A 17,337-nucleotide genomic window follows, 5' to 3' on the forward strand; every position below is an offset into this window, starting at 1 on the left:
AGTAAGGAATTTCCTGGTTTTCCCAGCCAAGTGACCCCAAACGTTTGAATGGTAGTGTACCTACAAGGCAAAGAGGGGAAAATTTAATTTGTCAGTTGCAACTACCGTAAAAAAAAAAAAAAAAAAAAAAAAAAAAAAAAAAAGTATATATATTTAGGAAGAAAAAAAAAATAAGTATTTATAATTAGGAAGAAAAAAAAAAAAAAAAAATTTTCTTCAATAGTCTTCCTGCTCATCACTGTACACAAATCTATACATTAAGAAGACATATAAAAAAGCAGAAAACTACTGAAAACAAAGGAAAATGTAAGTCTTTGAATCTTGAGAACATGAAAAAAATATATATAACACAAGCCAGTTAGAGGTTGCACCATACAGTCCTGAAATTTGTCTTCAAGCCCCATCAACAGTTATTTATGAATGAACAAAAAAATTCCCTTAAAATGTGCATCCATTTATCACCAAAGTCCATGTCCCATATTACGTTATGCCTTAACACCAGGGACCACATTAAACTAGAATATATAAAATAAGTTAATGCCAAGGATCAACTACCAAGACTTGCAAATTGCCATAAATGTTACAGCATGTTTACAACAACTCTAGTCTATTAGTATTTAGTTGAAAATACACAGACCAAAGTTAAACGCTTGCATTTTGTATGCAAAGCTAACGTTATCACTAATAAATACACGCACTTAAAACTCTAGAATTCAAACATGGTTAAAGAAAAAAAAAAGCCTTAATGGTGCAGTTCACAAAAATAAAAAATTAAAGGATCTCCAGATCGTCAAATGTTCGCAGAAGATATAAGCTAGTTTGTGGCAATTTCTTTACTGTCCTCCACAAAACGCATAAATCTGAAAGATGTCCCATTTTCACTGCTTGCCAATTTCTCCAGACCAGCTAGAGGTGCATTTGGTTCAGAGTTCTGGAGTTTTTCAAGGCTTCCAGTCAAGCCACTGATTGGTGAGCTCCCACCATTTCCCAAGCTTCCAGTCATTGGAGTAATGCCACCATTCTGAATGACAGAGATTTCGTTGGTCTTCATGGCCAAACCATTGGACAAAGCTGCTGCATACTGGTTCCAGAAACTGGATGGATCTCCACTGCCAGTACGTGCAACCAAATCCTTCTGGAATATGTCTGGGAATTTTACTGGGTTCCCTCCTAGAAACGTCATGGGTCCATCTACCGAAAGCCTCCGTCCTCTCCTTGCAGGTGTACTGTTCCACATATGAGTTCCCATGTGCACCTAAATGCAAACACACCAAAGACAAAATTTACTAAATCTGATAACCACCATAATCAGACGTATGCATGCAACTTGTTTCATATATTATACATGTCTAATGCTTGCAAACTTATACGGTATATATGCTGTTGTACATGGGTACTTGCTTATCACTCTAAAGTGTCCTAAGACACAAAGACAGAACATAATAGTAAATAAAACTGTAGTGGGGTCCTTTGTTTAATTATATTGAAAAATATATAAGAAGTGATGTTTATTATTATTAATAATCATCATAATGGCTAGTAGATGAGATAGGTGAATCATTCATCTCAACGTTCCTTACAGAGACTGCTGGTGAGATTCTCTGTCAACACTGTTCCTACATATTTTGCTCAGCTACCGTTTAAGGATGCTTAGGATGAATAGAGGGTATCTTAGTTAAACACTTAAGCTTTTAAAAGATAAAGAAAAACAAATGCAAAGAAAAAAAGTTTCCATATCTGGATAACTTACAAAAATGCTAGTAGAAAGAAAAAAAAAATAATAATAAAAATAAAAAACAATTATATATATATATATATATATATATATATATATATATATAATTATTTTTTTTTACTAAATAGTTTAAAAACAGTAGTGTAAATTATATTACTTTTAATGTAATCAGTTTTCTGTTCCAACATGACACCACACAAGATTTGGCTGTGATTAAGTATGAGTTAAATGGGGAAACCTGTAACTATAACAGTTAATCACCTACATAAGTCAATTAATATTGAAGAAATAAAAGAAAAAAAGATACATATATAATTCTTGATTCCAAAAAGATTATTATGTTTGAAGAGGGCAATGAAATACATTCAATATAGCTCAGAGCAAATACAGAACCATAAAAGGGGGACAAAAAAAAGGCACTTAATGAAGTCACATTTAAGGGGGTTGCTATGTGCCACATCACAAGTTTCTGTTTCAGAGATTGTGATATTTGAACGCTAAACTCGATTCTGAGTTCTGGTAATCACAAAAACAGCAACACTATATGAATTGAATAACTGTGGTCCTTTTTGTTAAATCTACAATGAGCTTTGAGGATCACTTGAATCCTATGGCAACACGCAGCTCGCATCACAATCTAAAAAGACTAAGGCAAAGTACTAACCAGGTTGGTGAGCGGCACACATTTTTTAGAGAAAATACATGACATAGCCGACTCTAGCTGGCGGGAATAATGGCTGTAAAGCTCTAAGTAGAGACGGAGGCTTCATAAAACAGATGTGCACCATGCCATTTATATAAACCAGCCAGTGGAGTTCTACTGTTGTGCCAGGTGATACAATTTAGTTTTAAAATAATAAAACCTACCTTAAGGTTGCCTTTTGTTGTAAACGCTCTTCCACATATAGTGCAGGCAAATGGTTTTTCGCCAGTGTGGGTCCTCTCATGGATTTGTAAAGCACTGGAAGAAGAGAAGGATTTCCCACATGCATTGCAGTAATGTTGCTTGGGAGTCCTTCTGGCCAAGCTTTGGAGGAGAACTGGGGAAGTGGCTGAAGAAGCTGACAGAGGTCCTGAAGAAATTATACTTTGTGTCAATTCTTTATTGTCCTGAGGAGAGCCATGCATGAAACCATTAAACTCAGTCTTTATCATGGTTGACAGTGGATTAGGTGGTTGGGGAACAGTTGAGTTGGTGTTGTTGGACAAATTAGGGCTAGGTTCGAAGAGCTGTGATGGTAGATCCCGCATCTGGTGCGTCAGCATATGCTGCTTCAAATTACCCTTGGTGGAAAAGCCACGATTGCAGACTGTGCAAATAAATGGTCTTTCTTTGGTATGGCTTCTGTAATGAATGTCCAAGGCACTCTGACATGCAAATGTTTTGCCACAGATATCACATATAGTATTCTTAAATTTACTTCGCTCTCTGAATGGAAATAGCATGCCCAAAGGTTCTTCTTTGACCAGTTTGTCTGTGTTAGTGGAAGTCAAGTCCAAAGCACCTCCATTGGCTGGTGTAGGTGACATTCCATTGGGAAGTTCAGGTGGCAAAGCTCTATGTTGCTTTTCCTCCATGTTTGGAGACTTCAGACAGTCGTTTGTGCTGTTAGAAGGGGAGAAAGCTTGCATGGAATAAGTAGACTCTGAGGCAGCTGGACTTCCAGCACTCTGGCTTTCCATATCTCCACCAAGAGAGAAGGAGTCATTAGTCATACCATCACCTTCCACAGAGCCATTTTCGGTAGACTTCAAGCTAGCTTGGAGCTGCTCAACAAGACCAGCATTGATCATTTTCATTTGATTCTCTAATGCAGCAATACTAGAAATCTCAGGGGGTAATGGAGAGGAAGACAGGCTATCGCGAGATGCATCTAAAGATTTAGGTGTGTCAGGGACACTGCTATCAGGACAATCTTCCATGTTTTCATCTGAGAAGTTATCTAGATCATCAATTGTCTTCTCATCAAAGGACCCTGTATCAGATTCTATGGAGTCTGGATAGTTTTCAGCAACAGGAGTATTTGGGATTTGGCCTCCCATATGCATTCTAATGTGTTGCTGCAGTACAACAGCATTTGTAAATTTCTTCTGACAGATGGGACATGAATGTTGGACTCTGAGTGGTGGCATAGCACGGTGGACGCTGTAATGGGTCTTCAGGTTTCCTTTTGTTGTGAATGCACGGCCACAAACTTTACATTTAAATGGTCTTTCCCCAGTATGCGTCCGATAGTGCATTTTTAGGGCGCTCTGGCAACTTAAAATCCTGTGACAAATAACACACTCATTTGGATCACTTGATTTTTTGTCAATGTTTTCTACAAGTTGCTGAAGCTTTGAAGTCTCGGATGCAGGTGCTGCATCCAAAAGTCCTCCAAATGGAAATTTTGCTTTAAATTGTTCTGACATCAGAGGCAAGAGAGGACTTGGGAAAGCAGTGGTGTTGGTTGGACCTGCATCGGTTGTAGGTGAGCAGACAGAACTACTAAAATGTGGGAAGTTGTTTGAATTTTGGGAATTTTCTTCACCTCTGTCTTCAAAACTTGTTAATTCACTCGCCTCAGCCTCATCTGGAAGACTGCTATTTTTTTTTAGCAGTGGCTCTGTAGCTGGTGTGTCACTTTTCACTGAACTAGAGGGGCTAGCGGTAGGTGGAATAATCGAAATGGACTGGTTTTCCTCAGTCTTTATAAACGGTGTCAGGTTTGGAATAGTCGGTGGGAGAGGCATACCCACAGATGTTGCCATTGTTGGTAAAACTGGCTTGGTGTCCAACCAGTTGGTCACTGGCTTCTCAGGTGGAATGGACATCCCATACGGAATTCCTGTACTTGTTGGTATGTTGTCTAAATGCTCCGGCACAGGGTACGGATTCATTTGAATATGAGGATATTTCTCTTTGTGACGTTGGAAGTGGACTTTTAGATTCCCTTTAGTGGAGAACCGGTTTCCACAAATGTTGCATTTAAATGGTCTCTCACCAGTGTGAGAACGAAGATGGATTTGCAAGGCACTGTCGCTACCAAAGACCTTAGCACAGAACCTACATTTGTGTTTGAAAAAAGCCTCATCAGATGAACTCTTGGCCTCAAAACTCGTCACACTTGGTGGCTTCCCTTTCCTAAGGGAGTTTAAATCGTCGCCTGTTGTTCCTATGTTGGGCAATGTGGTTGGGAAGAGGGTGGTATTTGTGGTAGGCTGAGGTAGTAGTGGATTGGATGCTGAACTCAATAAACTACTTATTGCAAAAGCTGGTGAAGATGTTACAGGTGCTGGTGGGTTATTGAGCTGTGAACCACCAGTGCTTGAAGGGACTCCCTCAGAGGAGGGTGGGGTAACTGCTGCCACCATTGAGTTCATATTGGGAGAAGAATTAGTGTTGGATGGAACCGTGTTACTGGGGCTGCTCTGAGGTAGCTGTAATGGGGGTAGTTGCTTCATACCACTAATGCTGGCTGATTGGCTAGCGAGATTTTGTGCTAAGCCAGCTGCTGCAGCCAACTGCTGGGACAAATGGGTACTTAGTGTGGCTAATGGAGTGGCAGACACCCTCAGTGATGCTTGAGGACCACTCGTAGATGCAGGCATTTCTGCACCCTGCGAAGCCAACAGTAATATTTGGTGACGAATTTGCTCAATTAAATGCAACTGGTGTATCTGCTGCTGCTGTAATGCCAGAAGCTGTTCCATTAGTGCAGGTACCGCCATTTTATTGTTTGTTGTCCCTTTAGTTTTGGCTTCCTGGGAAAACTGAGCTACTGCCACCCTAGTACTCTGAAGGTTCTCAATGATGACGTTGCTGTTTATAACAGAAAAGTTCCCCAAGGTTGTCAGATCCCTTACTTGAGGTAGTGAGGTTGTGATAGCTGAGGTACCCACTGTGGAATTATTACTGCTTGACACATCATCGTCCACTTTGTTGGAACCCCTGCCGCTACTGCTAGTTCCTGAGAGCTCCACCTCCATAGAGTTTTCTTTGTCAGGCTTGTCATGCTCTGAAAGGTCACTGCAGTCTGCTTCATCTGCGTTATTAACCATGTCATTCATGTGCTCATCAGGATTATCTGAGAGAGGACTTGTAGAGGTGGCTTCAGTGGGAGGTGGTGGATTTTCATTCACAATTAGAACCAATTGATTTTTAGTGCAGTTCTTCTTGTGTTGCAACAAATCTGATAATTCAAAGAACTCAGCACAACATCTGCTACAGACATGAGCGTCCTTGCTCTTGGGTGTCCGATGAATTTGACCCCTCTCTGTGGCTCCTAAAATGTCAAGAAGTTGAGAATTAAAATTAAGAAAAAAAAAAGCTACAACCAGCATTGGTGCCATATATAATAGTATCTTTCAAATACTGAATCAGTATAAGATAATATGAACAGGAGATAATGAAATTCCATTGCAAATATTGATTTTGTGTTTTTTTTTGTTATTGTCTAGTTGTCCGCAGATAAACAATTTAAAAAGGACTCAAAACATTCTAGATCCTGTCAACCCTGTTCATGTATAGTCTGAAAAACACCTGACAGTTTGCGCTGTTTTTTTTTGAAGTCATTTAGGCCCCAATCATTCAGTGCTGACAAGTTAAAAATATATATATATATAAAAACCTGTTTATAATATATTGTTTTATTAAAAAACAGGCTTTAAATATAGTGGTTAAAGGTCTTTCTACAGGTCTATTATAAACTTTTATGTTGCTAATTTTATAAAAAGTGTCTTTCCGTTTTAGTATCCTACAGTATACCAAAAATGTGAAGATACCACAGATGTTAGTCATTTTTATTTTAGCACAAACTACACTATACAACTACATCTATAAAACAAAGCGCACAATCTGTAACATTAAAAACTTAGAGAAATGTAAAGAACTAGGAATGTTCTTTAATAATATATGAATAATAATAATTTATTAACACCTTGTGAAAAGTTAGGTGCTATTATTTAACAAGAGGAGCCGTCTGATCTCGCTAGTTGCTCACGAGTGTGTTATCACACCCCTGGCCACATTAAACATACAATTCTTCCTCCAAAACTAACTGATCCTATTGAAAACAGGATGGTTTCCTATTGTTCACACAGCGTGAAGACAAACTTCTGTTGTTCAAAATGGTGTGTGGTTATCTTATAAGGCGGTGAAAAAAAACTGTTGAATTCAGAGATTACCCCCTGCGTGTTTTACTGCAATTCTAAAAAAATCACATAAATGGGGTGTTTCCATGACACCCCATTCAAACTTGCCAAGAACAAGAGGGCAGGGGAAAAAAGGCAAGGGTTTAGAGAAAAAAAACTGATATTTTTTCCCAGCAGCCTTAAATTCACACAGAATGAGTAAAAGAAAAGAAAAAAAACCTTAATGAGTGCTCAACTATACAGAATAATTAGACTTAACTTTTTTGGACATCTGAAAATAGGTTATATATATATATATATATATATATATATATATATATATATATATATATATATATATATATATATATATATAAATTGTATCTATCTATCTTGCATTACTTTAAGTTTAAATTGCATGTTACTGATATAGCTATTTCATAGTGGTATTTAAGTGTGCAAAGCACATAGCTTAGTGCACTAGTGTGCGGATTCTCTTATGCTTCTGTGTTAAAAGAATAAACTTTTTTTTTAAAAAAATATAGCTTTCTGTTTATTCTTAACTTGCTAATTTCATAATTTTAGTACTGAGAAAAGTTCTATATTAAAAGTAACAGTCGTCATTCATTAACATTAAATGTATGATCTTACGTTCATTTTTATTTCACCCAGAATTTAAACAAAATAGCAGGGCGGCTGTGATGTTTCGACGAGTAAATGTATGCATTTTAGATGTTCTCCCATGGAAAATCGCTTTCTAATATATTCAACAGAAATGTTGCACATTTCCATATGTAATGGTAATGTCCCCATCTACTTTTACAGCCAATTATGAAGGAACAAAAAGCCATTCTGTTTGTGCACACATTTTGAGCAAAATGCATTAAAACTATTATGTCAGCATGTTCATTTAAGCTCTACATTCAGTGGAAAATACTTTTCAACCAGATCACATTTATCAAAACATAATGCCACTTTAAAACACAGTTTTGCTTGGTCAGCTGTGCTTAGGCAAATAATAGCAGATTTGAAGCTAAATAGCAGAGGGGGTAAAAGATTTGTCTTTCAATTGTGTTATGTTTCCCCAAAAATAGTAGTGTTTGGGCCAGAGAGAGAGAGCTTATAAAAGTACCAGAATAGTACTGGTAGAACTACCACAAATATAAAATAACATTTTTTTTTTGGCATCAGAAACCACAAGTCCCCTGATGTTGTTGAAATGTATGTAACAAGCAGAGGTAATGATTTCTTGTGATATACAGATGAAGGGTTAATCTGAATTAACCCTTCCCCAGCCAGGATTAATATATAGTCTCACAACATATATAAAGCTAAAAACAAAAAAAAAGATACCTACTTTCAATATTAAACTTAAATTTCATTTCTTCTGGTTCAGCCTTCATTTCTAAAGATTCTTTGCTGATCCTCAACTGTAACAGGTCCAGTGTACCTACAATCAAAATAATATAAATACTGTAAACATATGAAGATTTTTATTAATCAATCCTACAATTGAGGGTTTGTCAACCATGCCTACAATTATTTATAACAATATTGCATGTAAAAATTTAGCTACATTTTTGAAGTGAGGATAAATATACACTTGATAGGAACAGAAGAATATATATATATATATATATATATATATATATATATATATTTTTTTTTTATTTATTTTTTTTTTTCCCTCTTCACACACAAACTGATTAATCTAGGCTGACTTCAAATATCAAACAGTTTAACAGCAAAGTTATATTCTCCTTTTATAATAGTGAACACTAGGTGGGGTCCAGATGCAATGGTTTGAAATAGGCAAAAACGTATATGACAATTGCAGTGTCACACTAAGAGGAAAGGCTCCTTGAGGCTACATCTCCACTTTAGCTACGTAAATATTGGCATTCAGACAAGAAACCAAATCCCAGTTGTTTTGGAGAACACCAGCTCCATTGGAAACACTTGTCAATCCATGTGGGTTTGAGGAAAGGGGATTGGGGTTAGTTGGCAAGAGGTGCTGATAAGGTGTAACTCCCTGCTAAGAAAGATCAGGAGAACGGGATTTGGGGTCAGTGAGAGAGAATCAGAAAAACATATTGGGAGCCTGAACTTTGTCACCTTTTCAAAAGATGAGGGCACCGGGGTTAAGAAAGCACAACTCTTAGACTAATACACATCAAGACTCATCCTAAGGAGTAAGTATAAATTGTAAGTACGATTTGTAATTACCCCCTGATCTAAAGATATAATCCAACTTTCTAAAGACTGCTTAAATGTCCCGGTGAAGCTTCAAGTAAAACAACAACAAACAAAATAGTTTGGGATGATTGTTCTGGACAAAGAATAATGGAACAAAAGGAATTTAAAGATGTAATAAATCTAAGCATTTCAAGACAGTTTTCTGTGAAAAAAGGGAAATAAAAATGAAAATATTTAAAGAGGCAGATTTAGAGTTTGTAAGAAAAAAAAAAGTGTAAAAGTCGGGTTGTTAAACATCATTTACACAATTATTATTATTTTTTTTTTTTAAATCGGGATTAAAAATATAGTCAAGATTTACGCGAATTTTAAAGTTTTCCTTATGTTAATTTTGCGAATATTGTTTAAAGCTGTATAGCCATGAAATTTAAATATAATATTCATCATTAATGTGACTGGAGATAAAATTTGCAAATGTATCACTGGACACTTACAATAAACTTGTTGATCGCATAGATTATTTAACAAAGAAAAACAAAAGGATAATTTTATACATTTAATTTAGTTAACTCTAAAAATGTGGAATTGAAAATTACATTCAGATAAAGATTATAAAGTTATATGCGTTTCATTCATTTGACTAAACTACAAAATAAAAATCTGTCAGTTTAAGGTCATAGGATATAACCTAAATAACTAATTTGACTTTTGTATATTAAATAGCTTTAAATTAAGCATTTAGCGTGTTAATCTTAAGTGCCCATATGTCCCAAATAATTGTTATGTTCTTTGGTATTACTAATACTAATATTATTACAACAAGATAATCCTTTATATTACAAAACATGTCCTGAAGGCTGTTTGCTCGAGAATTATTCAGCATGATTTAAACAAAAAAAAAGTTACAAGATTTAGAAGTACTAACGTTAACCAGTTCTTCTGGTTAATTTATTTTTAAAGAAAATAAAACTTTTCCCATCTAGAGGGCTAGTTATTTTTAATATTCAAAAACAAGTGCAACAAAAAAATAAAAACCAGCAGAAAATGCAGTAAATTTAAAGACAGCCCAAAGTCTCTGTATTTAACCTTCAACAAAACACAGTAATTATGTTGCAAATGCCTAGATCTTTATTAAGATAAAAAGACAAAAAAGTGGATCTTTGATGTGGCTTTTTTTCTGAGCCTTGAACGTTTCTAAGGAGACTATATTTTAAAACAACCAGATCATCTAAAGCTAATTAAATTAATAAGAAACGTTTTAAACAGGTGGCAAAACCAACCTTAATATGAATCAGTTCGCAATTAGGTTACAGATATAGTATATTTCTTAGGAGACGAATACTAAATTTTCTAGAAAAAAATAGATGTAATAGAGATTATATATATATATATATATTATAGAAGGCTTCTTCGGAATGGGAACTATTTAGGGAATTAGAGAAAAATTTTAAGAAAAGTTGCTCTTAATCGAGAATAAAAAATAAATATAATATTGGTGGGGAAATTAAGGCTTACAAATGCAAGCTAAAAATAAACAATGAATGCATTTACTTTCAGGTCTTCACTTAAAAAAGGGTAGTCAGTTTAATAAATAACCTAACCTTAGCTGGCAAGTAGGTTAATCTTTTAGCTGGCTGAGAAACAAAATTATCAAGTGGTGACTTCTAGCCTTCTTTCCTTTTTTTTTTTGGATGAGTCAATTTTGGTGGAAGGGAAGCATACAGTTTCTAATAACCCAGTTATTTGGAGGGAGATCAGATTTACACCAGGAGAAAAAGCGTTAAAACTCCTCGATTTGGGAAAATAAAAGAAAAGCAGTGCCCTACAAAACAATTAGGCTTCTTTAACTCCTGAAGAAAAAGAGCAACAAGATTTAAAAGATGTGGCCCTAAATTATAGTAAACTCAGGAAGAGATATATCCCAAGAGTTTTTTTTAACCCCCATGTGGCGCTCATTGTTGTTAGTGAATAGCCTAGGAGATCTGACCCTAAATGTTGCAGGGTTTTTTCAATAGGAGGTGGTGGGCAGCCTCCTATTCCAGTAGCATGTTTAGCAAAAGGGAACAAATCACTTTTCAAAGGGAATCCAGAGTAAAGGAGCAGCAGTGGTCACACAATCAAGATTAGACACCAAAAGAGATTTTGTTTTAACATATCAGGACTAGGTACAGTTTAGAAGTAGATCCAAAATACAGTACGAGTGACCAAAACTCCAATTCAGATCTGCATTCAGGCAGATAATGCAGAGTTCTGGCTTCCAAATCCCTGGGATTAAACGATCACCCCCTTCTACTAAAGCACTTTCAGTGAAACAAAAACAAAAACTATTTGCCTTTGTAATATCTGGCTAAATAATCAACACAAATCATAGAACAATCGAACTACAAAACTATCAACCTAATATTGCTAAACATGGGTGTTTGTAACAAAAATTGCAACAACATTATCTTTGTACAGATCAGATCAAGGTAAACAGGATGGGTTTGGAAAAAAGAAACCGGTACATATCCTGATCGGTAACACCGAAAGTGCACACAGATCCCCCTTTTTTATACATTTAATTTAGATTTTAGGGGGAAAAAGTAGGGAATTAAGTAATCTTGAACAATGTAAACACAGATCCCTGGCGACCGGTTGCCTTAAAGGGGAAACACGGTGTTTGCACATAAATACACACAGAACTGTTTGCTGCAAATAATACGAATCTATCACAAAGCAACCCAGATCCTGCATGACAGATCTGCCGAGATTAACAGAGTCCAAACTTTTTTTTATAAGGAGTTGTACCTGTAACCTGTATATAACCCCTTGTTACAGAACCCAGAGAAAGTATCAAAGAAGTCTTGTGAAATACAGGTACTCAGTTAAACAGCGTTACATACCCCTTGAATTTACCCCTGCGATCTTGCAGGACCGAGGTAGTGGCAGCAGGTTGGGGAAAGGGTTAGATTATTTGGTTTTAAAAGAAAAAGAGATGGAAATATATTTGGAGGGGATATAGGAGAAACCTGCAGATTAAACGATATTAAGATTAACCTATAAAAGGGGGCTGATTGAAGCAAGTCTATTTCCAAGTGGTTTGATTGGGGTTATCAGTAGCTGGAGTTGTAAAATAAAAAGGGAGTATGTGGGTAACAGTGGGAAGTGAGGCATTAATAGGGGGATCTGTTGATCAAGGGCAGGAGGAAAGTATCCCACTTACCATGACTCTCAGGCAAGGCCAGACCGGGGTCGGATTGGAAATGCTGGGGTTTTGCCTGCTTCCTCCGAGACATGCTGGCTCACACATCAGCTGGGGCAGAAGACAAATAATTTACTCCCAAAATGTGCTCCCAATTCCGGGCAGGGAGCCCCAGCCAGCGCGCATGTGTCCTGCCATAATTATGATGATCAATAATGCATTGCGATTAATCATAGGAGCTGGGGTTAGTGATGGAGAGGGGGGAGTGGTGCTTGTGGTGGTGGTGGGGGGCTGGCACATGGCCAGCTCTATTCAAACCAACTCGCCCTAATCAATGAGCCTGTGATTCGCTGGAGGCCCCTGTCTCTCTCAGCTGCCACCCAATGATAAGGGGGCCGGCTTATAGGAAGGGAGGGAGGAGGGCAGGGGCTTGTGTTTGGATACAATGTTAACCCTCTTAGCAACAACCAGCCATCGCTGTAACTATAGGAATGTGTTGGGGCTATGTCTGCTCCGGCGAAGGTTTAGCGAGAGCTGTTAGATTGTTAGCTCTGCGGGCCAGGCATCTCACTACAACGATCCCTGCGCAACTTGTAAGATGTCCCATATACACCCTGCCCCAAACTACCCCACAGCCACATCTCTCTGCACGCCTCTCCCTGCACAGACTGCTTACAGTATGGACCTATAAACTGCCTTCTATATTGTCCCTACTCTATAGACCCTATATCACATATACATACAGAGTGCTGCTTATACATATATGAATGATATAGGGAATATGATCCTATAATTACCCAGCTGAGCTCATGCGATCCTGCTAATAACTCGCTCAGTACGCATCAAACGTTAAAGTTACCAATCTGAATATTATATATATATATATTCTAAATATATTATTGTAAATATACGCGCAGCATGTTTATGTACATGTTATTTGATACATTTCGTATGACTGAGAAAAGCCACGATTTTAATATTCATAACAAAAACCGTAATGAATCTTTTTTGTTTATTGTTATTACTTGTAACTGTGTAACAATAAAGCAGCTGCGTGACAATAGCATATGCACATGCGCCTGATGAGTTAATGTGCCATCACACATTTAAAGGCACTGTGGATTGTGTGCTATGCAGTCCTCCGCCCTCCCCGTGTACGATTCGCTTTCCATGTCACTCGCAACGAAATCGCAACAACTCCGGAGTCTTAAAAAGTTCTGAAGTTGAGGAGCAAAGAATCCGTCCCGCCCACCAGAACGCGATTGGTAGCGGCGACTGTCCGTCAATTCGTCGCTCGCTGTAGAGTATACAGGACTGGGCGGGGCTTATGAATTGTCTGAGAAGTCAACCCTTAGGCTGCTTCTGGCTAAACAGAGAACAGGGGATTGGGGACAGCAGGTCCTGGAAGAAGCTGATCTGATCACCTTGGAAGCCTGCATCACAGCTTACTTTCTCTGTTTCTACACCAGTCTCCTTAAATATCACAGGACTCCCATCACTCCCAGCAATCCATATGATGCACAGACCTGACCTTAACACCTCCAGGATCTTGTCTAAAATGACTGATTAAGACACCACAGCTGTACTGTTACTGTCACAATCTATTTTTCTTATGCAATGTGCTTCTTATTCTGCATTCCTTTTGATTTTTTTTTAGCATTCCATCCCAACTTGATTTTTAAATAAATTGATAGCAACAGAGTAATGTCTGTGGTTGGATTTTATAATGACAGTTTTTTTTTCTTATTTGAATCAATAATCTGGTATGTATTTTTTTTTCTTTATAAATATGTACTTGTCATTTCTTCTTTAAAAGAACATTTATTTTGGAAATGACATTAATAGTCTTAACACATATCCCATATATATTTCCTATTTTTTTTCAGGATGAGGATTGAATTGTGTGTGCCGCTTCCAGAAAGAGGAGGCTCAGTTGGGGGCTGAGTTTGAAGGATGGACACAATATTTTTTTCTATAGGTGACACAGAACAAGTCATTATTTTTCACTGAATATTTAAACACATCCTTTGGCAGAGATTGATTTATAGAGTTGAGAAACCTACATTGCATGCTGTTGCTCTCTGTATATGTGTGTATCTTACTATGTAACAAAATACAGAGTATAGAACAATAAGAGACACACATATATTATTATTTATGGATTTATATAGTGCCACCATGTTCTACAGAGCTAGATTCAGTTCTATATAATGTGATACATAAACACACACTATATATATAGGCATACTAAAAAGACATTTAATTTAATTTATAAATACATACACACATATACATTTTCACATTTTCTATATGCATATATGTCCCTGTCCAAAACACATATTGATATTTATCTTTCTTTTTTCTATGCGCCCTTGTATGTCTTTTTAATACTTGTACTGCGGAAAGTTTTATGTGCTTTTAATGGGGAAGGGGATTAAGGAGGAGGGTGCAGAGACAGAATAGGTCATTATTATGGTTGATGGAAATACATCAATTACATATAATAGCCTGTCTCTGAATTTAAATATCTCTAAATCTTAATTTAAGTTTCTTTTCTTTCACTTTCGTACCTTGATTCCAACCGTAGTAAAGTACTGGATCATACACTGCAGAGTTATTCGTTACATTTCAGTAGTATTTCAATGCCTTTCAATTACATTTGTGGAAAAAGAAATATGTACAGCTGACATGAAATGCTCTAAACAATGATTGTAAGTCTGAAAGGGGTAAAACAGCCAAACCGTGTTAAATTAGACCCTAAGGAAGCTTTTGTGTGATCTGGAATTTAACACATTGCAAACTCATTTGAGTGACAGCATTATTTGGCCTTCTGGTGCTTAAGGGGTTAAGTGGAGTCTCACGGGCCTTTAAGATAGCAAAGGGTTTACTTATAGAGAGTGCACAACAGAGCAAATATTTCACCCAGGATAAATCTCTGGTGTAAAATGTGTTCCTGTATCACACCTTATCATAGGGAATAGTTCATAATTACTACACAACATCTGTTTCCCCCCCCAACTAACTTTCAAGTGAGAAAAGAAAGAGACCTAAAAACTGGAATAGATCATTTGATATTTAAGTGTTGAAAAGGCTTTTGCATATACTGAGGGTTTTAACTTTATAAACTGCATTTTATTAGGAAAAACAAGAAGACTTGATCTTTGCTCGATAATTAAAGCCCACATACCTACCTTCTCCACATTAAAATAAATTATTTGTACATCTTATACACATACAGCAGCAATTAGAATATTACAACTATTGTGTGTATATATATATATATATATATATATATATATATATTATTGAGTATAATATATTTAGTACATTTGCAATTATTAAATACTAGTTTATTCACCATATTTACTACATCACGTTATATGTTCTGCTAACCACACTTTTCTGGACAAAAGGAGCAGCTCAACTCCTTATTTTAGATGGGCTTCCAGATAATCAATAGCAAGAATAGAAGACCAAAATGTAATCCTTCTCCGTTATTCCTGACAGCAGATAATTGATCAGAGGTCAAACAAACGCACATAATTGAATCATAAGTAATATGGGGTGGCTCAAGGCAAAACCTTAAAAACAAAACCAAACTGGTGAAGGAATCAGTGCACGTTTGATTTCATTTGGTATTTCGTGGCCATTCTCAAAACATTGATTGTCCATTTAGGTTTCCCGAATAACAGTTCCAAAATGATTATCAGAAGATTTACTGCTGCCTTGAAACGGAAAGAAAATATAATAAAAAACCCTAATATATTAGATACTTGTTTTAAGATTGTATTTCATGAGAAAAACTGAATTTGCAGACTTGAAAAACAATGTCTTTAAAATAACTATTTTTTGGTGGATGTATAATGGTAATGTAATACATTCTGTACTGTTATTTTTTTAAAAGAAACAAAGTACAGATTAAGAAAACAATATCAAGCAGGTAAGGGGGGAAACAGGCACATTTGGTCCAATGCAAAGTCAAATTAATATTTTCAGGAATTATTTTTTTTAACCTTTTCTGTTAAATGTATAGATAATGGGGTAATAAAAGTTATAGATTACAGTTATAATACAGAGGTTAATTGGTTAATGAGATTGTATAATACAGAAAAGATGATCATCCGTAGCTCATATTTTTCCATATTCTTTAGATATGAAAAATATTTTCTGTGGATATAAAATTAATAGAAGCTCTAATATCAAAAACAAATTAATGTGAATCATTTTTGTCTCTTACAGAATTTTTTCCAGGCCTGGATTGGCCATCGGGCTAAACAGGCATTGGGTCGTGCCCAATGGACAATCATACAATGCCTTATTGGAACCCATCCTTTAGCGAGCGGACCCATGTCCACTCAAGTCTTTCATAGTTTTGTTTTCATTCTGTGAATTTAGGGTGATCTTCTTTTCTATATATACATCATATGATTTCATGAACCAATGAGCCTCTGTATTACAGTAAATTTCAATCTGATGACATCACTTCCTTCACATGAGCCAATCAGATGAAGGATAGAAAGGGAATGCTGGTAGAACATTCCTAATACTCATCAAGACTTCTCTTTGCAGCCTTTCATTAAGGCTCTGTGTAACGCCGTATTTATTGGTGACGTTTGATTATCTTTGGAAACCTTTTATATACATAGAAATACATTACCTAGGAGTTGCCCTTAAGGCATGGAACCTCCAATTTTATCTCCAGCATTTACTCTCTGCTCCAGAAATATAATAAAATATAGTAAATGGTATTTTTTTCTGTGGAACATCCATAAGGAAGACTAACGGCATGATGTATATGTAGTACGCTCTATAATTTAGCATGTTTATTTGTCAGTATTATTACAGCTCCGATGGTGACATAGTCAAAGGATAGAGGTTGTAGTTCTTGATTAATATCAAAAGCTTATTGTAGAAAAAAATCTTAATAATAACACAGATAACAAAAGTGGTTTATGCATTTTATACACCTATTTATAAAAAAAACACCTACTGAGACTGGAAGAACGAAGACAATGTTCATTTGCCTTTCTTTTAGTGAAAACAATGTATTATTCTGTGATGGTTCTATGAGACACAATCAGATTAAAATATTGTAGATAGGAAAAGTGAATTA

The 17,337-nt window shown here is 36.2% G+C and overlaps 1 protein-coding gene and 1 long non-coding RNA gene across 2 annotated transcripts; one reads left to right on the forward strand and one right to left on the reverse strand.

Annotated features, from left to right (window-relative positions):
• Window positions 1-202: 202 nt before the first annotated feature.
• On the reverse strand, window positions 203-12,463 carry SALL1 (spalt like transcription factor 1). Its single transcript, XM_053449162.1, has 4 exons — window positions 12,246-12,463; window positions 8,205-8,297; window positions 2,603-6,000; window positions 203-1,255 (listed from the first exon to the last, which is right to left on the reverse strand). The coding sequence occupies exons 1-4, from the start codon at window positions 12,316-12,318 to the stop codon at window positions 815-817; spliced, it is 4,005 nt and encodes a 1,334-aa protein (XP_053305137.1). The 5' UTR covers window positions 12,319-12,463; the 3' UTR covers window positions 203-814.
• Window positions 12,464-13,780: 1,317 nt separating this feature from the next.
• On the forward strand, window positions 13,781-16,747 carry LOC128467480 (uncharacterized). The gene is made up of 3 exons (XR_008345729.1): window positions 13,781-13,987; window positions 14,111-14,202; window positions 16,476-16,747. It is a non-coding gene; the product is annotated as an uncharacterized LOC128467480 (long non-coding RNA).
• Window positions 16,748-17,337: the final 590 nt, after the last annotated feature.

The sequence above is a fragment of the Spea bombifrons genome, chromosome 10 (genome assembly GCF_027358695.1).
Source record: "Spea bombifrons isolate aSpeBom1 chromosome 10, aSpeBom1.2.pri, whole genome shotgun sequence".
NCBI lineage: Eukaryota > Metazoa > Chordata > Amphibia > Anura > Pelobatidae > Spea > Spea bombifrons.

Coding starts and splice junctions, on each gene's coding strand:
- SALL1 (XM_053449162.1), bottom strand. CDS start 12,318: ATGTCTCGGAGGAAGCAGGCAAAACCCCAGCATTTCCAATCCGACCCC. Junction 6,001..8,204: donor ATTTAAGTTTAATATTGAAA/GTAGGTATCTTT, acceptor TTGACATTTTAG/GAGCCACAGAGAGGGGTCAA. Junction 1,256..2,602: donor CAACAAAAGGCAACCTTAAG/GTAGGTTTTATT, acceptor GTTTGCATTTAG/GTGCACATGGGAACTCATAT.